Source organism: Scleropages formosus, chromosome 13 (genome assembly GCF_900964775.1).
Source record: "Scleropages formosus chromosome 13, fSclFor1.1, whole genome shotgun sequence".
In the NCBI taxonomy this organism is placed as follows: domain Eukaryota; kingdom Metazoa; phylum Chordata; class Actinopteri; order Osteoglossiformes; family Osteoglossidae; genus Scleropages; species Scleropages formosus.
In genome coordinates this window covers 5,446,219-5,473,396 of record NC_041818.1, presented here as the reverse complement: position 1 = coordinate 5,473,396, position 27,178 = coordinate 5,446,219, and the positions used below count along the sequence as shown (strand labels likewise).

The 27,178-nt window shown below is 44.6% G+C and overlaps 1 protein-coding gene across 1 annotated transcript; it reads left to right on the top strand.

Annotated features, from left to right (window-relative positions):
• Positions 1 to 9,698: 9,698 nt before the first annotated feature.
• Positions 9,699 to 17,933, top strand: LOC108925330 (magnesium transporter protein 1-like). The gene is made up of 10 exons (XM_018737167.1): positions 9,699 to 9,826; positions 11,406 to 11,575; positions 12,009 to 12,126; positions 12,283 to 12,423; positions 13,005 to 13,145; positions 13,836 to 13,925; positions 14,041 to 14,104; positions 14,234 to 14,308; positions 16,359 to 16,449; positions 16,776 to 17,933. The coding sequence occupies exons 1-10, from the start codon at positions 9,746 to 9,748 to the stop codon at positions 16,789 to 16,791; spliced, it is 987 nt and encodes a 328-aa protein (XP_018592683.1). The 5' UTR covers positions 9,699 to 9,745; the 3' UTR covers positions 16,792 to 17,933.
• Positions 17,934 to 27,178: the final 9,245 nt, after the last annotated feature.

Here is a 27,178-nt window from a genome sequence, read left to right as displayed (position 1 = left end):
GGAAAAGTACAATGTCACATCGATGTTTGTCCATGAAGAAGTCAGTAACCAGTCCTTGAATAAAGCCATTAGAAGGAACATCAATTTTTCAATCAACTGATGTTTTAACCAAATATAACAAAATTCGTGCTTACTTTGCCACACATGTGAGTGCCATGGAATGTGTCAGATTTAAATATTCATAGCTGCAGACGTGTGATTCTTAGGTGCAGTTAATTACTTTTCACCATACAAACCAATGTTCATCACATCAGTAGCTGCATAAAACTTTACCCAAATATCCACAATTCCTGATCACTTTCCTAGTAATATATTTTTTTGAGATATATAAACATTTATGCTGCATTACAGAAGTAGCTGCATGAAGGTTTATCCGGGCATGATCTTGAAGTTATAGTGCATGAACATTTACACCTGAGATGAGCTTAAGAAATCATGGGCGAAGTGAGTCGAAGTGAGGTGAAGAGGTGAGTTTTCAGACCCTTTTTAAATGTGGACATAGATTCAGCAGTTCTGAGTGAAAGGGGGAGGCCGTTCCACCACAACAGAGCCAGAACTGAGAACCTCTGTGCTTCACCTTTCGTGTGTGGGACCACCAAGCGGGCAGATGTGGAGGAGCATAACGGTCTGGTTGGGGTGTAGTGGATATCTGGGAGCAGTTCTATTGATGCATTTGTAGGCCATAACCAGGGTCTTAAATTTGATCCAGGCAGCTATAGGAAGCCAGTGCAGAGAAACGAGTAGAGGAGACACATGGGAACACTTTGGGAGGTCAAATACGACTTGTGCAGCAGTGTTCTGTATCAGCTGCAGAGGTTTGATGGAAGTAACAGGTAGGCCAGACAGGAAAGAGTTGCAGTATTCCAGATGGGATGTCACCATGGCTTGGACAAGTAGTTGGGCGAGTTAGTCTGTTGTGAGAAATGCGTTGCATTTTAAAGCTTATTTCATAGTAATGTTAAGTTGTTCAGTTAAAATTCAGCATCCTTTTGCCTCCTTTCCAGAGGAGAGCATTCTGCATGTTGGGAGGGAAACCTTCATGGCTGCATGTTCTCTCCATTGTCCCAAAGACCCAGTGTGTTAACACTGAGGAATATGTCAGAACTTATTTGACAGTCTCACAATGGGTGTTTATCGCAGGATTGGTTATTATTGTCTCTTTTATCAATTTTTAAATAATTATATACCTGTAGTACAATACTGTATGTGTAGTGGGTTCAAAATTGAATAGAAAAAAAAGGAAGAGATGGCACCCGAAAACAATTTTTTTCTTTTGCGCTGCGCTCAGTTGTTGCAAAACAGTTCGTAATTGACCAGTGTGTGAATGCTGTTCAATAAGAGAGCCTGTAGGGGGCGCTGGCAATGATAAGGAACCTCTGGTTCTGGCCAAAGGGTTAAAAGTAAAAAAATAATAGTCACCGCCAGAACCGGTTACATGCTAACTCGCGCCTGGTCTCCTTATCACTTTTCAATTTACTCCCACTCAGGCACCCTTGTCTGAGAGCGGGGTAACAATTTGGGGGCTCGTCCGGGATCTGCGCTACATAGTGGCAGTTAATAATCACAGAACTGCTGGAATCTGAAAGCAAGTTCCGGAGATAAGCGAGCTGAGCGACGGACTTCACATGTTCAGTCATGGCTGCACTACCTGAGCTACGGCGGGACATCCAGAGACAACTTCATCATCTGGTCAGTGCGGCAAACACCAATGTGCTGTATAGACTTCCAGTCTCATGTCAGGAAGATGTAGGAGAGGATTTGCCTACAGCGGAGGTGACAGAGATGGAACTCTTTGATCTCCTTGTTGACTTCTTGAGAAGTGAACAACTGCAGAGTCTGGAGGACCAAGGGATGGCCCGCTTGCTTGCCTTCCGTGACCTCATTGGCGCACTGCAAGCACCAACTACAGACTTGGTGTCCCATGGAAATGAGAACACTGAGTCAACAGAGTCCATAGGGCCGATGGGCTCACCCCCTGCAACAAGCTCACGGGTACAATCAATATCAGGAGTTGCAGCACCCTCTGGGACTGGTCCGATGACACCACTGGCAGAGGTAACTGAACAAGTACCGGGTGTGGTTAAACTGTCTGATGTTGTGTCATGGTTTCCCCGCAGAGAATTCAAGATACCATCCATCCATCCATCCATCCATCCATCTTCCTCCGCTTTTATCCGGGGCCGGGTCGCGGGGGGCAGCAGTCCGAGCAGAGTCCTCCAGAGTTCCCTCTCCCCGCACACCTCCTCCAGTTCCTCTGGGGGAACCCCAAGGCGATCCTAAGGCCAGCCGGGAGACATAGTCTCTCCAACGTGTCCTGGGTCTGCCCCGAGGCCTCCTCCCAGTGGGACAAGCCCGGAACACCTCCCCAGGGAGGCGTCCAGGAGGCATCCGGAACGGATGCCCGAGCCACCTCAACTGGCTCCTCTCGATGCGGAGGAGCAGCGGCTCTACTCCGAGCTCCTCCCGGGTGACTGAGCTCCTCACCCTATCCCTAAGGGTGCGCCCAGCCACTCTGCGGAGGAAACTCATTTCTGCCGCTTGTATCCGCGATCTCATTCTTTCGGTCATGATCCAGAGTTCATGACCATAGGTGAGGGTAGGAACGTAGATCGACCGGTAAATTGAGAGCTTCGCCTTACGACTCAGCTCCCTCTTCACCACAACAGACCGGTAAAATGACTGCATTACTGCGGACGCCGCACCGATCCGTCTGTCAACCTGCCGCTCCATTTTTCCCTCACTCGTGAACAAGACCCCGAGATACTTAAACTCCTCCACTTGAGGGAGCAACTCCCCCCTAACCCGGAGGGGGCAATCCACCTTTTTCCAACTGAGAACCATGGCCTCGGATTTGGAGGTGCTGTTTCTCATCCCTGCCGCTTCGCACTCGGCTGCAAACCTCCCCAGTGCACGCTGCAAGTCTTGACTTGATGAAGCCAACAGGACCACATCGTCCGCAAAAAGCAGAGACGAGATCTCGCGGCCACCAAAACAGACACCCTCCGTTCCCTGGCTGCGCCTAGAAATTCTGTCCATGAAGATAATGAACAGAATCGGTGACAAAGGGCAGCCCTGGTGGAGTCCAACATGCACCGGGAACAGGTCTGACTTACTGCCGGCAATGCGAACCAAGCTCCTGCTCCGGTCATACAGGGAACGAACAGCCCGTAGCAGCGAGCCCCGAACCCCATAATCCCGAAGTACCTCCCACAGGATGCCACGAGGGACACAGTCGAATGCCTTCTCCAGGTCCACAAAACACATATGGACTGGTTGGGCAAACTCCCACGAACCCTCCAGCACCCTAGTGAAGGTATAGAGCTGGTCCAGTGTTCCACGGCCAGGGCAAAAACCGCATTGCTCCTCCTGAATCCGAGGTTCGACTTCAAGTCGAATTCAAGATACATGGTGGTCAAATTTCTGATGTTGATTCTGATTAGAGTTACAACAGCCTTTGTAGGCAGATTGACGAGGGGTTAGAGGAGAAATTCACTGAGACAGAGGTCATTAGAATGGTGCTTAAGATACTTAAACCTGGCACATTCAAAGACATGCTTAGCACCAAGGATGGCCTTACTGTAGCTGAGTTGAAGCGTTTCTTACGAGCACATCTCAAGGACAAAAGTAACACCAAACTGTTTCAGGAGTTGAGCAATGCAAAACAGTAAGACAGGGAATCTCCTCAGCAGCATATGTATAGGCTGGTGGGAGTAAAGCAGAGAGTGCTGTTCGCTTCACAACAAAGTGGATCTGAGTTTCAATACGACAGCAAGCTAGTTCAAGGCGTTTTTCTTCGTTCCCTGTATCAGAGCTTGAATAAAAATGTGCTTATGTTAGGAGAGACCTTAAACCTGTTCTGTCAAATCCAGAAGTGACAAATGACTTCATCCTGGAGCAAATAACACAGTCAGTTAGTGAGAAGGCTGAGAGACAAAAACAGCTTGGCCTGACCCATAAGCTCAGAGTAGCTAATGCTAGTTCAGCACAACAGGATGATGGTAATGGGGAAGATGATCTTCAGACTTGAGCAAAAGTTAAAGCCAATCATGCTGCCATACAGGAACTGACTTCACAAGTGTCTGCATTAGCTAAGAGTCTAGAGACTGCCGTCACTTCATTGGTAAGTAGAGCACCAGAACACATCCTGGCAGCTTCATCAGGCGCGAAACAGTTGGTCGGACCTGAAACCAAGGGAAAGTGCAAGCAGTGTATATCTCAGAATCAGAGAAGTTGCACTCACTGTTTTAGATGTGGCCAAGAGGGTCACAGGGCAGTTGGTTGCCTTCTGAAGAAAAGCCAAGCATTAAACTTGGGAAGGTCACTGGGGAGGGACCACCAGTGACCGCTGTACATCATGTGTCCCACGCTATGGTAAACTGTCTCCAGAAGGAAACACTAGCAGCAGAAAGACCACAAAGACAAGGCCCTGGAACCAAAGAGAAATTTGTTGCCCAGTTAATTGGCAGTAAGTGTATGATAACGTGTCACTTAAATGGAGTCAAAGTTCAGATGCTGTTAGACAGTGGGGCCCAGGTTAGCATCGTAGGAAAGTCATGGGTTGAGCAAGCCTTGCCAGAGGTCAGAATCCAATCTCTTGAGAGCTTGTTAGCTGGCAGCCAGCTCCATGTCACAGCAGCCAACGGGACCTCTATACCATTTGAAGGCTGGATCGAAAGCCTGCTGGAAATCATTAGCAGCAAACATGGAAAAATAGCGATACATGTACCCATGCTAGTGAGTCCAAGTTGTGTGGACTGCCCACTGCTGGGTTTCAATGTAATCGAAGAGATCATCAGAGGGAACAGTAATCAGGCAGATAGCATCCGCCTAATTGATCTACTCTCTGAAGCTATGAACGTACAAAAGGACACTGCTAAGTCTCTAGTTTTGTCTGTGAATACTTTGCTCCAGGAAATGCCAACAAGCTTTGTTGTGAAGACTGGGAAAAGTGGAGTTACTATCCACCATGGTCAAATGCAGGAGCTGAAGTGCCATTTGGGGTCCTGGCCAGACGGAGGCACGATGATGTTTGAGCCGGCCCTGGACCAAGACTGCCCAGAGGGGTTGGAAATGTTTCTGGCTCTTGTGGATGTGCCTCCTGGTGCCTCTAAAATTGTAAGAATCCCTGTTCAGAATCCAACACATCATGACATCTACCTTCCTCCAAGATTAGTGTTAGGTAGCATTGAGCCAATTGTAGAAACCAGACCGGTAAGTGCTCAGTCTAGTGCTCCAAGACCAAAGGATGAGATCAGTGACATTTTGCTGTGCTCATCGCAGTTCAGCTCTGCTGATGCTGTTTGTGAGGGGAAAGAACAGCCAAATGAAGGTGGATCCATAGAAAAATGGCACCCACCTGTTGATCTCAGTCACCTCAGTGAGCATGAACAGGAGGTAGTAAGACAGCTGCTTTATGAGGAATCAGACATATTCGTTCGTGAAGATGGAAACATTGGATGGATACCCAGTTTGAAGCTGAAAATCAACCTTGTGGATGATACCCCTGTTCAGAAGTGCTACAACGCTACCCCAAAACCTCTGTATAAGGAAGTTAAAGAATACGTGCAAAATCTTTTGGAAAGAGGTTGGATTAAGAAATCCGTATCGGCTTATTCCTCGCCAGTAGTCTGTGTACGGAAAAAGGACAGTAGCTTACGCCTCTGTGTAGATTTTCGAGAGTTGAATCGTAAGACCATACCTGATCGGCATCCCCTGCCCAGGATACAAGACCTGCTGGATAGCTTGGGTGGCAATGCATGGTTTTCTATTCTGGATCAAGGTAGTGCATATCATCAAGACTTTGTCAGTGAAGAATCCAGACATGTTACAGCTTTTAGCACACCCTGGGGGCTATATGAGTGGGTCCGCATACCCTTTGGATTGACAAATGCCCCAGCGTCATTTCAGAGATGTATGGAAGGAGTGCTGCGTCCCATACTTAGATGATGTGCTTTGCTACTCAAAGACCTTTAGTGAACATGTGGACCACCTCAAACAAGTACTGCATCATATGCGTGAACACGGCATAAAGCTTCGACCAAAGAAGTGTGAGCTGTTTAAAAGGCAAGTGAGGTACGTTTGTCGCTTGGTGTCAGAGGAAGGAATTCAGGTTGATCCAAAAGACCTGGAAGCAGTGATGGCACTGAAGGACAGGAAACCTCGCACAGTCAGAGAGGTTCGCACATTGCTTGGGTTCTTCAGCTATTACAGGCCATTCATCCAAGATTTCTCTCAGCCGGCAAAGCCTCTGTTAGAATTGCTCCAAAGCCCAACACATACAAATGGTAGAACCCCAAAATGCAGTCCAACAATCTGAGAGGTAAAGGTCACAAGCAAGACAAAGGGCAGTTACATTCCAGAACCGCTATCACATGGACTACCGAACATCAGAGTGTTGTTTCAACACTCGTCGATATGTTGACCAATCCACCCATACTAGCTTATCCAGATTTTGAACTTCCTTTTATATTGCACACAGATGCCTCAAATGAGGGACTAGGAGCTGTACTCTACCAATGGCAGAGTGACAAATTACGCATCATCGGATATGGGTCCAGGACATTAACGCCAGCAGAGAAAAATTACCATCTACACTCGGGTAAGTTGGAATTCTTGGCACTAAAATGGGCAATTTGTGATAAATTTCGTGATTACCTTTACTATGCTCCAACATTCACGGTTTACACAGATAATAACCCGTTGACCTATTTTCTCAGCACTGCCAGATTAAACGCTGTGGGTCATCGATGGGTTGGTGAGCTAGCAGATTTTCACTTTGACATAAAATATAGACCTGGGAAAATTAATATGGATGGGGACACACTGTCAAGGTATCCTTTAAAACTCCAGGACCATTTGAATGAGTACACGGAAACATTGTCTCCAGAAATGGTGTCTGCAGTGTGGCAAGGCTGTAAAGGGGTGAGAGATGACAATATTACATGGGCAATAGCATTGCAAATGAACTCTGAGGATGAAGATAATCTAGTGGTGGGAAGTGTCTCAGTTGTTACACCAGAGAATATTAAAGAAGCTCAAAGAGAAGATAGCGCCATCAATGAAATCATTTCACTGAAAGAAAAAGGTTGGATCTTGAATGAAAAGGAGAGGAAACACCTGAAGAAAGAAACTAGGCGAATATTGTATGAATGGAACAAACTGGAACTGGAGGACAGAATTTTATACAGGAAGACATCACAACACAAGCAGCTAGTACTCCCCCAGAAACTTAAAGGGATGGTACTAAAGAATCTGCATGATGACATGGGGCACGTGGGAGTAGAAAAAGTGACCCATCTTGCCAGAGAAAGGTTCTATTGGCCCTTCATGCAGAAAGAGATAGAGGAATATGTGACAAAAAAATGTGCCTGCATAAAACAGAAGCACCCTCATGCCCAGCATCTCTATGGGCTCCATTTCCACCAGTTCACCATTTGAGATGGTGAGCGTAGACTATTTGCATTTGGAAGCAAGTAAAGGGGGATATGAATATGTCCTAGTCCTCGTTGATCATTTCACACGTTTTGCTCAAGCTTACCCAACAAAGGGAAACCGGAAAGACAGCTGCTGAAAAGATATTCCAAGACTTTATCCCTCGATTTGGCTATCCTGAAAAACTCCACCATGATCAAGGACGTGAGTTTGAGAATAGCCTGTTTCAAAGACTACAACAATTGTCAGGAGTTACTCGCTCACATACTACTCCATATCATCCTCAGGGCAATCCAGTGGAAAGGTTGAATAGGACGCTTCTTCAGACGTTGCGTACTTTAGAGGAGAGGAAGAAAAGTGAATGGAAAGACCACCTGTCCCATATAGTGCATGCCTACAATTGTATAAGGAATGAAGCAACTGGATATTCTCCATTTTTTCTCCTTTACGGAAGGGCTCCACGATTGCCTATTGATTTATTGTTTAATCTCAAACCGGAGACTGGGACATCAGACAGTCATACTTTTGCGTAAAAGTGGGCAGCCAGAATGCGAGAAGCTTACCATATTGCAGCAGAAAATAGTTGGAAATCTTCAACCAAGGGCAAGAAATACTATGACCGGACAGTGAGAGGTGCTACCCTGCAACCAGGTGACAGAGTGCTAGTGAGGAACCTCTCTGAGAGAGGCGGCCTGGGAAAACTGCGTGCCTACTGGGAGAAGGAAGTAATCCGGGTGGTGGAAAAAGTGGGAGATGGTCTGGTGTACAAGGTACAGCCAGAAAGTGGCAGCCAGACCTCCAGGATACTACACCGTAATCTTACTGCCCGTCAATGACTTACCCATTGAAAGCCAAATTCCTGCGGAACAGGAGACAAGGAGAGTAAGACAGAAAAGACACTTACAAGCTCATCCTGTCAGTAAGCCAGAGGCTGATGACTCAGATGAGGAAGAATACGCTTACCATTATGATCTTTGAAGACAAATACCTTGTTACCAACCCTGTGAACCTCACCCACAGAGCTTGGACAAGGTACAACAGAGCCCTATACACCACTCCAACCTTCGTGCAACAGCCAGCGAATTTTGTCCTTCCACGGAGAGGATTGTCAGAGAAAGTCAGGATACAGGTCTGGTTCAAGATGAACAGGTACAATCTCTCCAGCTCCCCAGTCACCAGCAAGCAATGGAAGATGGGGATCAAAGAGAGACAGATGAGTTGGAGATGGAAAGGGTGGATGAAAGAAAAGAGGCAGAGAATGTAGAGAGAGGAATGGATGCGACTGAAACGGAAGGGAATGCAAGGAGATCTCAAAGGATTGGAAGGCCGAGGGAAGTATTTACTTATGACTCCATCGGTCAGCCACCATACAGACCGTGGAGAGCGGAAGTGAAGTCACTGTGGTATATCCCGGCTTGGTGCACACTTCACACCCCTTACCACTGCCGTATGTTCAATCATCCATGCTGTTCCTACTGTCATGACCATGCTTATTGAAGAAATAATGGAGTAGATCACATGGAACATAAAAAAACAGGGGAGAGTGTAGTGAGTTCAAAACTGAATACAAAAAAAGGGAAGAGATGGCACCCGAAAACAATTTTTTCCTTTTGCGTTGCCCTCAGTTGCTGCAAAACAGTTCGTAATTGACCAGTGTGTGAATGCTGTTCAATAAGAGAGCCTGTAGGGGGCGCTGGCAATGATAAGGAACCTCTGGTTCTGGCCGAAGGGTCAAAAGTAAAAAAATAATAGTCACCGCCAGAACCGGTTACATGCTAACTCGCGCCTGGTCTCCTTATCACTTTTCAGTTCACTCCCACTCAGGCACCCTCTGAGAGCCGGGTAGCATATGTTTAGCTAATTGTTTTGGAGTCCCAACACATCGTCCCTGGCACTGTCACTGTGTGTCCTAGTAAGTGCCAGAGCAGGTTGTGCTGTATATCTCACTAGCACTAATAATCTTTTCTTGTAAACAAATGTTAAACAAATAGTTCTAATTCACGCCTTTTAAGTGGACTTAAATTGCGTTCCATAAATAAACCATGTTACCGACACACGCGTTCGCTTCTTGGCCTTTCCCATACGTTGTGTATATATATTTATGTCTAAGGACGCTATTAAAAAAAAAAAAAATTCCTTTTGTAAAACTTTTTTGACCAATCACAAAACACCGCAGGATTGTAACCCCCCATAACAACGGTTTACCATTGGTTCGTCTTTGTTAAAATCGACCAATAGGAAAGTTACAGTTGGAAATTTCGCCGGGTTCAGAAACAGGAGGAACTCGCTAGTTAGCAGAGTCGGAAGTGCAGAAATGTTATTACAACATTTGTGTGGATTACTATTAGTTCTAGGACTGTGTGGAGCACCGTCCGATGCGCAGGTGAAGAAAGAGGTAATGTGCCGTAATAAAATGATAAAATAAGCCTTCTAGGACGTGTTATTTTGCATTTCCTGCTAACTTGGTACTACAGGTGGACCCGTCATGACGGTTCGCGCGCGCGCACGAGCGGCTCCGACTCCCACTGTCGTGTCGTCGCTTCACAACACGATTTGCTCATTTTTCCGCTTATTACTCATATAATCTGTCCTGTAGCTCGAGGTGTAGCTCTGGTGGCCGTTTTTGTGGCGACACGACGAGAAATTTCTGAGCGTGCTGATTAGGCTAGCTGCTCTGTGCTCGGCTGAGTGAGTGCAAAAATATTTGCGCAGTCAGTGTGTGTGTTTTAACAAATAAAAGAGCAGCCGGGCTGCACCTAGTTTGCTTATTTATTGTCGGCATCACTTACTTTTTTGTTTGTGTGTAATCTGTGTTCATGGAGGCACGTTAGCATGATTTTTGTTGTCAGTTGAGCAGCAGCCGAGTCACCAACAGCTAGAGCTCGTCTCCTGACAAGATTGTCATACACGTGACCCTCGTCCTTTGCTCGTATTTTCCTCGCGAGCGACCTACGTGGTAGGTTTGTGGGGAAATTTGTACTGTATGTATCCATTCAGGGAAAAGACCTGACTTGATTCTTGAGGGTGAGTGGGATTCGAACCCAGATCTTACATTTATATGTATAATTTAGCAGATGCTTCATTAAAAGCGACGAACATCATCTCATGGAAAATACAACGTGTACATAACATTAACATAGCAGAGAGAGACATGTTATGATAGATGCAGATGCATGATTCTTAAGTACAGTTAGTTTCTTTTCACCATATGAACAAATGTTTATCACGAGTAGCTGCATGGAATTTATGAGAATATTGACGATTCCTGATCACCTTCCTTGTATTTTTTTTTTTTGGTTTGTTTTGAGATACATATAAACATTTGCGTTATATTACAGGAGTAGCTGTGTAAAGGTTTATCCGGACATCATTTTAAAGTTATATTCCATGAACGTTTATACCTTACACAAGCTTAGCAGATCATGGGCGAAGTGAGTCTGCAAGAGGTGAGTTTTCAGACCCTTTTAAATGTGGACAGAGATTCAGCAGTTCTGAGTGAGAGGGGGAGGTCGTTCCACCACAACGGAGCCAGAACCGAGAACCTTCGTGCTTTACCTTTTGTGTGTTGGACCACCAAGCAGGCAGCTGTGGAGGAGCATAGCGGTCTGTTGGGGTGTAGTGGATGATCAAGTCTTGTAGATGGATCTTTGACTGCAGGGCAGCATCCTTACCCGCTACACCACCTGCTGCACTAGCTGCCATCACTTTGTTATTTATTTAACTGACATCTTTGTTTGACGTGACTTAGTGTTAATTAACTTTATACTTATCCCGACACTAATTTTATTTAATTTATATAGCCTGGTAATTTTTATTGTATGGAAGCAGGATCGGTACCTTGATCAAGGGTACTACAGCGGGAAATGGGATTCAAACCGGGGACCTTTAGATTGTAAGGAAGCAGCTTTGACTGAAACACTATACACACCAGTTTATGTGGAGCCATGGTCTGTTTTTTTTTTTTTTTTCTCCAGGCGCTGCTCTCCGATAAGATCAGCCAGCTGATGGACTGGTCCGGAAGAAGAGCCGTGATCCGAATGAACGGCGAGAAGTTCCGGAAGTTTGTGAAAGCTCCTCCAAGGAATTACTCGGTGGTGGTGATGTTCACCGCGCTTCAACCCCAGCGGCAGTGTGGCGTGTGCAGGTGAGCAGATCCATGGATACATTTCAGTCCCTTGCTCAGGTTTGCTGAACTTTTCTCCTGCTCTTAAAACCTGTCACTGTTTTCTTACAGCCATTTAGATATCAAACCAAAGATGGGTTAAAAAAAAAAAACTCATCTATAGATTATCATATTGAGAATGTGTTGAAAGTTTAACGTTTTATTAGTAGCTGAGAAGTGAAGTTTTTCTTTGACTTGCTATGACATCGGCCCGGGAGCAGTTGTTTATTCTTGAAAAACTCGTTAGGTTTTTCTCATCACGACAGCATGCCAGCTGCCCGGCTCACTGTTATATGAGCGTATACTCTGAAAACAAGTCCCTCGAGCCTCAGGCCACCAGGTGTGTCGGTTCTCCACCAAATACCCTCCATGCCTTTATGGCGCTATTGACTTTGCTTTGTGTTTCTATTTGCAGACAGGCTGATGAGGAATATCAAATCCTGGCCAACTCCTGGCGCTACTCCAATGCTTTCACCAACAGGATCTTCTTTGCAAGCGTGGATTTTGATGACGGGTCAGATGTCTTTCAGATGGTAATTGCTTCTTTTATGTAGCTCTGTTGATACCCCATTGTTATCGATATACATAATATACTGTACAGAAGGACCATGGTGCACCTATAGAAATGCAGTGAATTGACTCTTGGTAGTAGGACTGTTGTTAAAGTGTTCTGGTGCTTGTCATTACAGCTGAACTTGAACTCTGCCCCCACGTTCATCCACTTCCCACCGAAAGGGAAGCCCAAGCGTCCCGACACTTATGAGCTTCAGGTCCGAGGCTTCGGGGCAGAACAGATTGCCCGTTGGATTGCGGACAGGACTGATGTCCATGTGAGCTTTATAAAATTTTCCTTGTAGGCTGGACTGGTGTAACATTGGAACAGCAGTGATCAGAAGTCTAAGAAGCCCAACACTGATCTCACAAAATCAAATATATTAGTTAATTTATTATAGGTTCTCAAACATATGTTCACTGGTTCTTGTCATCTAATACAAGCAAATGTCTCCATCTTTTTTGTTGTTTTATTGCATAGTTGTGACAGCTTAGTGTATACACTTAGCTAAATAATATTGTTAGTAACGTTGTGTTCTTAATTATATTGGGTGGGAGTAAAGCGTTTACACTGCTGTGGACCAGGTACAGGTGGACTAGTCACTAAAGACAAAATCACAAATCTGTGATAGTCTGGCAGAAACAGAATACTGAACTCTCACAAATGGCACTATTATTCAAAGTGCTACGGTGAAGATGAACATACAGAACATGAGTTGTTCCCAGCTTCCTGCTGATGGTTTAGTAGACTTTTGTTGTTTTTGTGTCAACTCTTAGGGTTTAGCTCTGCTGTGTGTGTTAGGAGCACTTGTTGCGGTGTTCAGGAAACCAGAACCACGTCTGCCGTTTTTCTCTCCAGATCCGTGTGCTCCGGCCTCCCAGTTACGCTGGACCACTTATGCTTGGTCTGTTGCTGGCAGCTATTGGGAGCCTGGTCTACCTGCGCCGAAACAACCTGGACTTCCTGTTCAACAGGAACACCTGGGCTTTTGCTGCACTGGTAGAGTACATTAAAGGGCACTAGCACTAACCCATGTTTATCTTTTTGATGGTTCATTTATAAAATTATAATGCAAGTAGTCCTTGATTCACAACATATCCGACTTATGATGTCTGTCCCATCAACCATATTGTTTTTATTTTCAAGCCTTGACATTTGGTCATAATGTCTAAGGACGACTGCTCCATCAGCTGTATGATAATATCAACTGGGTGCACTGCAGCAAGGCACCATAGTTCTTTTTCATTCAGTGTGTCTAAATGTTTTATTTGTGATTCCATTCAAGTAAATTTTTCATAATGACTGAGCAGGACACAGCATGAGTGTTCTGGTAAATTATAATGCTGCAACATGAATAATGTGTGAAAGATGGGAAAAACTGCAACAAAGCCCTTTTATACAACACAGCATTCATGCATGTAAATTATTTGTACATCCTTATGTTTATATAATGCAGAATAAGGGGGTTTGCAACAAAATCAACTTTCAAGGAAGTCGTCATAACGCAACCCTTTCGTAAATCAAGGACCACCTGTAGACTTTCTTAGAGGAGAGTTTTACATTTTATAGCAGGACGTTCACTGATGTTCACCCACTGTTAGAAAAGCCAGACGGTTGGGGTGGTTTATTGCAGGTCTAAAATTGTCTATGTAACATGCACACAAGCTTTCGCTGCTCTTCTCTTGGCAGGGCATTGTGTTAATCATGACCTCAGGACAAATGTGGAACCACATCCGTGGACCCCCATATGCCCACAAGAATCCTAACACGGGACAAGTGGTGAGATGATGACGAGCATAGCTTATTTAACGACAGAAATGTCTTTCTTCATGGCAGTGAATCTCTGGTGCAATCTAGAGTCAAGTTACTCATGTTTTCTTTCCTCCTCCTGTAGAGCTATATCCATGGCAGCAGTCAGGCCCAGTTTGTCGCAGAGACCCACATTGTCCTCTTGTTCAGTATCCTTTTCCTCGACGAAGGGCTATTGGGAATGTGGTACAACAGTCTGGGTTGATGGGAGATTAGAGACAGACAGTCCTCATGAATTAGCCCATTCTACCTGGTGATCCCTTAATGCTTCCTCTAAGATGCGGCTGTCACCCTGGGGATGGTGCTGCTGCACGAAGCAGCCACGTCTAGTATGGATGTAGGCAAGAGGAAGAGTAAGTGAGCCATTTGGGGAAACCCGTTTTCTTAGCAAGCTTGATCTTTGAATCCACACAACACCTACTTCAAGCTGCTTTTTTCGTCGCAGTTGCTGCCTGCTCTTTAATGTATGTCATTGAAAATGTCAGGAATGAGGTCTATAGAATATTCCCCAGGTGTTTCAACTTGTCAGCTGCATCAGGACAAAGTCACTCTCCGTGGTTGCCTAGAAAAAGCCATGTTCTGATTTAGGAATAAAATCTGAACTTGGTCTTTTATTTTAAAAACTTGTGCCAGATTTCATAAATAATATATGGAATCTGTGTAGAAGTGCTCAGTTATATTGGTGTTTTCATAGCAATGCTGGAGAAAAAATATTCATTATAGATGTATGTGAAGCTGTTTGACCATGTCAGCAATACCTTATGTAGGGAAAAAAATGGAAACTGACAATATTGGGCAGTGTATGAGATGTCATGGGTTAAAATAAATCATGTATTCTTTCAAAGTTTTTTTTTTTTTTTTTTTTTTTAGCCAAGGGTTTAAGGGTGTAGACTGTGTGCAGAGACTACCTTCAGTCAAGTGCTTTTCCACTCAGACTTCTAGACTTCTGTTTTTACATTACATGTATTAATTTAGCAGACGCTTTTCTCCGAAGCGACGTACATTTCATAGAAAATATGTGTTCATTACATTAGCAGAAAGACAGACTGAGATGCAGATGCGTGATTCTTAAGTCCAGTTAGTTTCTTTCCACCATATGAACCAGTTTTCATCACACGAGTAGTTGCATAAAGGTTTTTTTTTTTTTTTACAATACATGAGTTGCTGTGTGAAGGTTATCCATTTTTCAACAGTTATGATCTCAGAGTTATAGAGCATGAAAATTTACACATTGGTACATGAATTTAAGAGATCATGGGGGAAGTGTCACTTTAGACATTTTACTGTCACTGAGTAGCGGTGAACTCTCCAGAGCCATCATGGTGTTATAACAATTTCTGAATCACTGAATTTCTGCTGAGGGGGATGTAGTGGTGCAGTGGGTTTGGTCCAGGTCCTGCTCTCTGGTGGGTCTGGGGTTCGAGTCCTGCTTGAGGTGTCTTGTGATGGACTGGTGTCCCGCCCTCGGTGTGTCCCCTCTCCCCGCAGCCTTGCGCCCTCTGTTGCAGGGTTAGGCTCCGGCTCACTGCGACCCCACTTGGGACAAGCAGTTTCAGTCTGTGTGTGTGTGTGTGTGTGTGTGTGTGTGTGTGTGTGTGTGTGTGTGTGTGTGTGTGTGTGTGTGTGTGTGTGTGTGTGTGAGAATTTCTGCTTATCTGTGTTCTTTTAATGTTAGTTACTACAGTGATGTTGGTTCAGCATCAGTCCATCAACAGCTTTAAAGGTCCAGGTGTATAGTAACACACAGGAATGCTCGGGGAGGGTGGGCTGCCACCAATACCTGGACCACCCCAAACATTTACTTTTCTTGTGTTTTCTTGGCTCAGCAGTATTTTTTGTGTTCCCTTTCCTCAGTTCTCAGATGGTATATGTCAGTGTAATTCATTAGCAACCGTTGTCATTTGTTGTTTTCTTTTCCTCCCATCACATTCCTATAATGTTATGTTCCATGAAACTTTGTAAAAAGCACTATAAGAAGAATCTGTTGAATTGTTAAATGGTTATTTCTTTGCTAAATCAATTTTGTGCAACTCAAAACACAGTCTCCTCTTAAACTGTTGTCAGCTAATTATCTTGCAGTCATGTAATCACTTTTCTGCCTTGGGCAAAGACATCAGCTCAGTTAAGAAATAATAGCTTTGGTGGTGGATCCTAGAGCTCCGTCGGTAAAACAGGAAATTCTGAAGCTGGGTCAAAGTTGAGTAAAAGAGGAAAACAGGAAAGGCACTTCTGTATTGCTTTGAAAAGGGTTAAGACAGGGCTGTCAAACTGTCTTTGCTCAGGGTCGCAGTCATTACTATGAAGACATCAGAACATACAACATTAAAATCAGTCAGAAACTGTTGAAATTGTATTACTTTTGCTGTCAAGTGAGCCCCTGTGTATCTCCACCTGCCCCTGCAGTAATGTGTGTGGCTGGCATCGTATTGGTGGCGCTGTTCTTCAGCTGGTTGCTCTCCATCTTCAGAGCCAAGTATCACGGGTACCCTTATAGGTAAGAGCTCAGTGCTGCCTGTCACTCGCTCGCACATCCTTTGTTCTTTTTTATGGTCTCAGAGAGCATCTGCTTACTCTTCTTGGCCCTAGTTCTTATTTTCTGTATTCAGGGAAATTTTGGTTTTTTTTAATTAGAAAAAAAAAAAAAAATCTTAACATTGTAGTTTTATGCTGCAGGTGAGGAAATGCAGTGATATTTTTGCTGGCCGAGTTGAAGCAGACAGTTGTGACCTTGTTGTGTTTGCACCTGACCATGTGGGAAGAGGGATGTCATGAAAACTTTGAGCCCTTGTGCTGATAACATGGGCTTGTTTCTTCATTCAGCTTCCTGATGAGCTAAAAAGCCTGCTACTCAGAAGATAGAGGCTGATGGAATCTGCAGGAGGATGCACACTTTAAACCCAAAAGTGCCTGGAAGTTTGACGTTCAGATAACCAGATTACGTCTTTCCGTTCAACCTCAGTGTTATGAACGATGATACATTATCACTGAATGACTGACCGACTTTGCACTGAACTCTCCGGTTGAGTAATGGCCTTATTTGCTTAACCCTAATAGGTAGGGTGCTGTTTGCCCATGGTTTTAATAAAAAGATATCATATAAATAGAAATGTATAAACACACATATAGCCATACACGCTGTTTTAGAACCAGTGGGAGAAATTGTATACCTCCCACAGCCATGTCAACTTAATATCTGATTTTTTTTCGTCCTTCACTGTATCACAGGGTTGTTGTCTATTTCCTCATGTTTTGCAAGCAGTTCCTGACATCCTTTCCTTAGTCTGTACTTTGTGAATGTTATCTGAGTAGATTGAATGGATTTATTTGCCTTTTAATTTTGCATAAGTGACATGCACATTGCCCTCATGTTTGGTTAAATATGTCTACTGACTTTCTCATTAATTCATTCATTATCTTCAGTACATTAGGTGTAAATCCCTTATTGGTTTTAAAAAAATAAAAAATTTATCATTTCTGCCCTCAGGTATTCATACCTGGATGTCCAGGTATATGATTTTTATATTTGCATAAAGGAAGTAAAAGTCATTCTTGTTGTGTTTCTGGTGATGTAAACCTGACATTTTGTTAATGTGAAATATTTTCTCACCTGAAATTGCAGTAATGTTTCTGGGATACTTTGGGCTCTGCCGCTTAGCTATTAAAAGTGCCTTAATGACACTTATTCTTTATTATATGGTGTTCTGTTTAACTGCTGTGGATATTTTCCAGTCGCTGTAGCCTATGTTCTGTACTGTGGAGTGCGAGGCACTGAACTAAATACACCCGCCATTATTGTGTCTGCACTGCACATTCCTGTCTAGATGGGCCGTGATAGTAATAAACAGCCCCCAGTTACATGTGTATTCCTATTTTCTTTCACTTGCTTATGCAGTGTTGATGAGGACTCTGCAAATGCTCCAACGTTTTTGCTATAAAATACCTCATGACCTCATGCACAGTAAACCCCAAAAAGATAAACCAAAGGCCAAGTTGGGAAAGTCTAGACTGGAACTTAACCACAAACTTTCATGAACTAACAAAATGTAAACTGTTTCTGCAAGAAGAGCATGTTTAAGGATGATTAGCCTTGGGTATTGCAGTATTTTTGTAGTAATGTAGCTGTGCTCTGAGCTGAATTGGACATGTTCAGAGCTCCATTAAAATGAGTTACTTTCTGCTAATTCAGCATGTTGACAGCAGGTGGCAGCGCATCACTCACCAAAAATGCATATCAGCCAGAGAGCATTTGATACAGACATTTAGCTGAATACAGTATATAGTAAACCAGTTCGAGCTACAGCATTTTACGTTCATACCAAGAAAGGAATTGCGGTTTTGTACATTCAAGGATCTGGACCAAACCGACCACGTGTCAGTTTGTGACCCTTTATCCACTAAGTAAGATGTCTTATGAATTGTCCTGGCCTGGTTTCTTTTTAGGGTTGCCTCCTTGTCTTCTGAAGGTTCCCAGTCCAGTTTTCACCCCTGCAATACTATCTTTCATCATGACACATTCGCCTGCTGCATTAAAAGTATTGTGCTGTATGAACAAGTAAATCGCCTGAGATGCTTGTCTGACACTGTAAATCGTTCCGAACAAAGGCATCCACTAAATATAGATTAATAATTACAATAAGACCTTTAAGCCTTCCTAAAAAAGCCTATTAAGGTGAAAATATAAAGATGTCTTTAGATCAATTATGTACATGTCATTTTATATTTAATATGGGAGTTGGTTGCATTTGGTGATGAATCATTTCCACTGATCAGTCATCTAGACATACTTTTGACAGGTTTGGCATCATGGTGCAGCTATAAAGTGAAATTCTTACCATGTTCTGTGCATAACCACAGGAGGGTATAAGGGTAAAAAGACATGAGGCTGGATGCTTTGGTGTTACGGCAAAGGGCACTTCCTATCACTGTATTTGCATGTCCCGACAGGTGTTATTTGCCTCTGCAAATGTGCACGCCCCCCCCCGTGACTCCGCGACGGGCCAATCAGGGCACAGGATGCCTTGACTACCATATAAGGCAATGTAGGGAGAGCATCCCGGTGGGCTGTGCAGCACCGCCGGAGCTGAGTTGCTGTTTCCCGGCAGAATGAGTGCATTGTTATTCGCCGGGATGCGTGGCCCTCCGGACGCCATCTGCAAATACGAGCGGGCGGATCCTCGTTGCCAGTTATTGGCGGTCATAAGCTATTTTTGCTGTGCACTCCAGCTGGCATGACCTCGGTGCCAAGTGACCCCCCTCCCCCAGTCCAGGTGGACAATGTGGATGGAGCACTGGCGGCAGGTCTCATCTGCCATTCTGGGCTTTTAGCTTTGACTGGATGCACGCAGACGTGAAGGTGTAATTGATGTGATCTGTTACGTGCGTGCGAACAGTTGAACGTCAGATCAGCCGAACTCCTGCTGCTTCCACCTGTGTTCTTCACGTTGTCCACGTGATGCTGGCAGGTCCTTATGAATCCCGATAAATTGCAGAAGATCGAAACAGTCCTTCACATATCAAATAATTTAAATATCACAGAGAAGGAATTTTGTTTTCTCACAAAAAAGACAAAAAAAGGAAAATTATAGTATCATAGTACTATGTATCATAGTATGTAATAACTCATATATGTATGTACATTTGTGTATAATATAAAATGTATAGTATTTGCATTTAAAAGTATTCATTTAGCCAACACTTTTCTCCAGATCAACTTAGAATTTTTCATTTGTATTTTTGTAAACATGTTTAAAAAGTACTATATTATATAATAGTATATTATATATCATATATAGTAATTATATATTTTAAAAATACAGAAAAAAAGTATTTCTCTCAGTCAGTCATGAAATTATAAGAATGAACAATAGTTATCATGCTGTTAATGTTTATCTGGTGCTTTTATCCAGAGCAACTTCAGATGTTCAGAAATTTACAGTGATTTACCAGTTTATATAGGAAGGTAATTTTCACTCTGTCAGTGTAGGGTAAGTACCTCGATTAAGAGTATTGCAGCAGGAGGTGGGATCTGAACGTGCGACCTCTGAGTCCAGAGGCGGGAGCTCTTTCTAACCATTACGCCACCTGCTGGCCCATCTACAGATATGTACAACCTGGTTTAGAGTGGAGCTGTGAGCAGGAAGTGGATTTTAAATAGCTGGTGGCAGGAAAAAAAATCCGCAGACTAGAGCCAATGATGACAATCAGGCTCGTACCCATGTCAGTATTTTGGTCCATTTCAGTCAGCGGCCACACAACACAACAATGGGCTGTACTACAGGAAGAGAGCCGGAGCTCCCCCATCCACACACACCCACACACACACACACACACACACACACACACACATTATGACGGCGCTTGGCACGGCTCTCGTTTCCACTGAGCCCGGAGGAAGGTCAGTCCACCACATCGGAGCCTTTGATTTTGAACCTCTTGTGCACGGGACCAGGTTTGCTCCCTTGCTGAGATCTCGAGGCTGTGTGACGGAAAAGGCCGAAACACCCGATACTCCGATGTACCATGGTATAACCAAAACAGCATGTTCTCTTTGTTGATGGTGTCCGAACACATGCGGTGCCCAGAGGGAGATGAGCAGGGGGTTCAGGGTCTCATCCGAAAGGTGTGTGTGTGTGTGTGTGTGTGTGTGTGTGTGCATGAGTAGCAAATACATGTTGCGACTGCTACTGAGATCACTTGACAGCACAATTGACATTCTCTCCTTGACCACACGCTCCTCCTCACACACACACACACACACACACACACACACACACAGACGCACGCCTCCACACGACCCGACTCATAACAACCACTCGCAGGGTTTTCAAGGCAAGGGAGGAACGGCAGTGGTTCGCTGGTGCATTCTTGTGCGCAAACATAGGGAGAAATATGCAAACTCACGCACACCCTGAGCAGGACTCGAACCCCATGCCCACTGAGTAGCACAGGATCTGTACCTCTCTCTCTACACACACACACACGCGTATTGTATATACATATACACAGGTCATGGTCATAATCATCAGCCCAGGCAGTTGGTAGCGTAGTGCTGCCTTTGGGTCCCGAGGTCATAGGTTCGATCCCCACCTCCAGCTGTAGTACCCTTGAGCAAGGTTCTTACCCTAAATCGCTCCAGTGAAAATTACCCAGTTGTTTAAAGACGCAGTTTAATGCTATAAGTCACTTTGGGGAGTGTGAATTCTGCGATGTCGGCACCTGTGAATCCCACTCTCAGATGTATGTTAAGAACACAGATACATTGGTAGTTTACATGCTCTACTCTCAGAGGGGTTCTGGGGCTAATGAACTCGCGCAGCGGAGCTCTGATGACGAGATGTCCGACACGATATAAACCGCAAGGCCGTCGAGCAGGCAGCTGCCGCCGGGACGGTTGCGCTGACCGTGTGCTCTGCGAAATTGTCAGCGATCGCAAGACCGGGCACTTCCCTGCCGCTCGGTGTTTGGCCACGTGCACAGTAGCGTTACTGCCAAACGTGTTAATATATATATATATACACACACACACACACACACACACACACACACACACACACATTTTCAGAACCGCTTGTCCCATACGGGGTCGCGGGGAACCGGAGCCTAACCCGGCAACACAGGGCATAAGGCCGGAGGGGGAGGGGACACACCCAGGACGGGACGCCAGTCCGTCGCAAGGTACCCCAAGCGGGACTCGGACCCCCGACCCACCGGACAGCAGGACTGTGGTCCAACCCACTGCACCACTGCACCACCGCACCCCCAATCGTGTTAATATACTCTGTTAATAATCACTGTTTCATCTGACAGCTCTTATTATAGGATGCGAGGTGAAAAGAGCACCCCGGTTTTGTCCAAAAAAGCGCCAGGCCCGTAAAGCTGTCACTCAGGGCCACCTCGCTACGAGCGGAACGCCGTTGCTCTGTGCTCGTGTTCGCCTGCCCCGCTGCAGCGCCCCAGTGAGAGAGGGAGAATCCCCACGTCTCCCGGGCAATCTCGCCGCATGCCGAGCCCGAAATCCCAGGTTGCGCAACTGACACGTCTCTGCAGAGATCGCCGGGGGCCACGCCGGATCAGAAAGGGCGCGCCGTTGGTGCCGATGTATGTTTAGTGCTTGCTGTGGACGCGTGGGCGTGTCTCTCGAGGCACAGCACAGAGATTCGGTGCACGCTTTTCGAGGTAGATGTAGGAGCTTGCGTACCCCGTCGGTCAGGGTGCGAGGTCAGGGAACGAGTCAGAGCAGAGCTTACGGTTTAACCGGTGCATTCCAGCCGGCGGCTTTGGGAGGGCACAACAGCTCGTGGGAATGGACCGCGGGCACGAGGGGATCCGTCGAAAGCCTCGGTCCTGGATGCGAGTCCGCTCTCATCCGTGATTCATTCCCCGTGCGAGGGGTCACGCCCCAGGTCAAATGGAAGAAGAAACCAGTGAAGTCCTATGAGTGGGAGGTGGGGGGGGGCTATAGTCTGTTTCACTGTCTGGTTCTCGCTGAGCACTTGACCTTTTTTGGGATGAATTACACGTTGCGTCAACCCCCGTCAGGCTCATTTACCCCAAACGACTGTTTGTTTTAGCGTCCACTCGTACTTTTCTGTACAGCCATGTATTTAGGGGAGCTATTTAGGTAGGGCTGTACACTGCAGGTACACCACTTTTTACCTCTGCGTGGGTCCGAACCGCTAATCTTTCGGTCTGACAAATGATGGCTCTTCCTACGCAACATCCACTGCCGTTCGGTAAACGAGGAACCTGGGGGAGGTTATTATAGGACCCGAGATGCCCAGAGGGATCAGAGTTTACCGGCTGTGCCAAATACAACGACATGAGAACCACAGTCTGCCGCCCGAACACCTTTGTTCACGTGACCCTGGTCACACATGGGTAGCCTTGCTTCACTATAGTACACTTTGTTGCCCATACTGAACAGAAATACTTCTTATATTCTCGATTACACCCTCTCCCCTAAATACGACCTATGTGGCTTACAACCATGCATACACACACACACACACACACATTTTCCGAACCGCTTGTCCCATACGGGGTCGCGGGGAACCGGAGCCTACCCGGCAACACAGGGCGTAAGGCCGGAGGGAGAGGGGACACACCCAGGACGGGACGCCAGTCCGTCGCGAGGTACCCCAAGCGGGATTCGAACCCCAGACCCACCGGAGAGCAGGACCCGGTCCAACCCACTACGCCACTGCCCCCCCAGACCATGCATACATACGACTGAAAAAAAACTGTGTAAATTTTAAAAAATACAGAAAAAATATATGTAAATACAGGGGGTGCAGTGGTGCAGCAGGCTTGACTGGGTCCCGCTCTCTGGTGGGTCTGGGGTTTGAGTCCCACTTGTGGTGCCTTGTGATGGATTGGTGTCTCGTCCTGGGTGTGTCCTCTCCTTCTCCAACCTTATGCCCTGTGTTTAGCCGCATTAGGCTCTGGCTCGCCATCACCCTGCTTGGGTCAAGTGGTTTCAGTCAGTGTGTGTGTGTGTGTGTGTGTGTGTGTGTGCATAGTGTGTTTGGTGAAATCATAAAAAGACTAAGATAAGAAGATACAGTCAGACTGAAGAAATGACATGATGGAGATTAGACCCAAGTGCAGATGAGTTCAACTGAAGTTGAAGGGCAAAGCTGGAACTTGTAGTGGGGGATGGATAAAGGGTCGGGTGATCGGCGGCCAGAGCGTGAGCGAGGATCCAAACACGCAATTGGGCGATGAGGCGAGGAGCCAAGAAACGAGGAAGAGGATGTGAGGACAAAGGGGGGCTTGGACATAGATTGTGGTGAGTGCAGGCACAAAGGAGAGGGTTGTCTCTAGTGAGATTCCGCGGAGAAACAGTGGTGGACCGGCTCCCTTTATACCTGCTCTGGCCGATCTGGATCAGGTGCCCTGGGTCGTGCCACTGGGCGTGACAGGTAAAAAGCATAAACCAAAGAATATATATATATATATATTTATTTCAAATAAACCATAGAGTGATTAAGAAAAGTCAATTCATTGAACCAGTCAAACAAAAATGAGATGATCACAATAAAACCTAAAAAATGATGAAATACAAGCTAAATATTACAGAATCATATAAAATGTCAATTAATAAAGCTGGTTAAAAAAAAACGAGATAATCATGGATAGAAAATGAGGAGGATGAAAGAACGTTGTACAGGTATACGCCTTCAAACATGTCACGCTAACATACGTCCGACTTACATCCACGTCCAGATCCGAGCGGTCGGTCAGAACGGAACTTGGACGGATGTCGGGGAATGGCTGTATATGAATGCACTCACATTTATCTGATGCTTTTCTCCAAAGCAACGTGTGGTGTTAAGGTACTTACAATTGTTTACCCATCGATACAGCTGAGAAGTTCTGCTGGAGCAATTCAGGGTAAGTACTTTGCTCAAGGGTCCTACAGCCACAGGTGGGAATCAAACCTGCAACCTTTGGGTCCAAAGAGAATAACTCTAAAAACTACAACGCCAGCTGTCCCTGTATTGTAAATATTTGATAACCGATATGAATCAAACCCTTCAGGAACAATGGCAATAAATGGCAGAATGCATAATACTTTGATCACCTGGTGGCACAGTGGTTACAGCTGCTGCCCGAAGGTCACAGGTTCAAATCTCAGCTGTAGTACACTTGAGTGAGGTACTTACCCTACTTGCTTCAGTAAAAGAAGTCAGCGGTAAAAAAGGGTAAATAATTGTACGTAGCTTAACACTGTAAGTCGCTTTGGAGAAAAGCATTAGCGAAATGAATAAATGTACATCAGCATGAGTTTGGAAACATAACAAACATGATACAGTTTTGTCCCTCTACAGTAAAAGGTGTTATGGTCGTGAGAGAATTCGTAAATTGTTGTCTGTGTTTCTTTGCTGGAGGAAAGAAATTAAACTGTCTCATATGTGGTCTCAAATATTCGACACTTCCTGGGTATCAGGTGTGTAAGGTACTTTCATTTCTTCCTAAGACACTCATAAGATCTACTTCAAGTAGAAGTACGGTTCACATTTCTGAACGCATAAGTATTTGCTAATGGTCCCAAAATATTAAGTATGCATAGGGTGGCACGATGAGTAGTGCTGCAGTGTCACAGCACCTGGGTGGCGCAGGAGGATGTGGGTCCGATCCCCGCTCAGTCCGTGTGGAGTTTCCATGTTCTCCCCGTGTCTATGTGGGTTTCCCTCTGGGTGCTCTGGTTTCCTCCCACACTCCAAACATGTGCTGTTCAGGTTCACCCATAGTGTCCAACTGATGTATGGATGAATGACCCATTGTAAGTAGTGTATCTAGCAGTGTGGGGTGTGGGCTGATAACACTACATAGAGTTCATTGGAAGCTGCTTTGGAGAAAAGCGTCTGCTAAATAAATAAATGTAATAAAGATACATGCTGTGAATGTGACCCATAAGGAAAAAGGCCTATTGCAATGTACTGTGTGTGAGAATCCATCTATCCAATTTCAAGAACCGCTTGTCCTGAGCTGGGTCACGGTCAGCTGGACCCTCTTCTGAAAGCACTGGGCACAAGGGTGAAGGGTATACCTTTGAGAGGCCATTGCAGGTGAGCCACACACAGTCACCCATTCACACACTACATAGACATTTATTTTTTTAGCAGACGCTTTTCTCCAAAGAGACGCACATCTCCCAGGAAGATACCAAGATTTCACTGATTGCAATTAAGAGCTGCCAGTTCACTTGAACTGCATGTCTTTGAATTGTGGGAGGAAACCAGAGCACACAGCTCAAAGCCACACAGAAAAGGGGAGAATAAGGAAACTCCACAAAAACCTACACTCTCTTGCACCACCCAGGTGCTGTGCCTCTGTGCTGCCCTATAAATTGCTAATGGTCTCAAAAACATATTTTGAAAGCATACAATCATGATACACTCGTACAGATATATGCTGTGAATATGATCCAGAAGAAGTAAAGCATATTGAAACATACTGTATGCCAGATCCCACATGTATTTATATATATATATATATATATATACACACACACATATACACACACACACACCCCTTCACTTTTCTCATTTTTTATGTTACAGCCTTATGCCACAACAGTTCAAATTAATTTTTACCCTCATCGGTCTACACCGAATACCTCATAATGACAAAATGAAAACAGGATTTTAGAAATTTTTGCAAATATATTAGAACTGAATAGCTGAAACATCTACAGTAAATGTATGAACAATAACACTGCAGATATTTTCCGCCGCTGACTGAAGGGAAGGCGTTGCAACACAAGACGTGTCAGAACATGCATTCAAAGACGTAACAAACGCCGTGCAATTTCAGCAATTTTGTCCCACTGTTGCTTAACTTGTAAAGCAAAAAGGACATACCTGTGTGTGGTATATTTTAGGAAAAGAAATCAAATTACCTCTCAGATATGTCTGAAATTTTTCGCATAGTTCCAATGTCTGAAATATCAGTGTTTTGCAAAGACACTCCCATAAGATCTGCTTCAAGCTAATTTATTATAAACCAGTGAGAGTGAAAAGATTCTGGGATTTAGTGGGATGTTGCTCCTTGAACACGGGACAACACTATAGCAAATAAATTCAAATATTATAAATAGCGTATAAATAAATATTATAATATTAAAATGATAAATAACAATATTTTCATTGCTACAGAACATCAGCACATGAAATACACTTAAAAGAAATGTTGCATAACCTATAAACTACAAATTAATTTAGCTGAATTGAATTAATATTCTCTCTCTCTGTATATACATGAGTATTTATAATAATTTTGCATTTTTTGCTATGTTCATTAAGAACATCAGACATCTGTCAAACATTAAATGCTAAACTCCCAACTGTTGTAGTTTTTTTTATTTAGTTTTATTTTTTCAATTTTTTTAAGTGAATTTTATTTTTTCATTTAGGCACTCTAGTATTAATCACTAGGTTAAATCAGCTAATTTGCAGCTTCAGTTGATTTAGCCATGATGCTCTGACTTGAAACAATATTTTTCAATAGCAACAAAAAGTTGCGTTACTAATCTGTCGCGACGAGCAGTTTCGTTTTGAAAGCCCTGAACGACACTGCAATGAATTATTCGATAAAATGTATACATTTGGACTGTTTTTTCACACTTCCTTTTATATTTCCTTGCACCATTCAAGCTGCTTTTCCCCTTGAGACTTGCTTTACCCCAGATTCTTGAGTTCATTAGTTCTTTCACGTTTTCA

What these genes read in the sequence shown, in the direction of transcription:
- LOC108925330 (XM_018737167.1), top strand. Translation starts at nt 9,746, where the DNA reads ATGTTATTACAACATTTGTGTGGATTACTATTAGTTCTAGGACTGTGT. An exon ending in CGGCAGTGTGGCGTGTGCAG is followed by an intron (nt 11,576 to 12,008) that starts GTGAGCAGATCC and finishes TTCTATTTGCAG; the next exon opens with ACAGGCTGATGAGGAATATC. An exon ending in ATCCTAACACGGGACAAGTG is followed by an intron (nt 13,926 to 14,040) that starts GTGAGATGATGA and finishes CTCCTCCTGTAG; the next exon opens with AGCTATATCCATGGCAGCAG.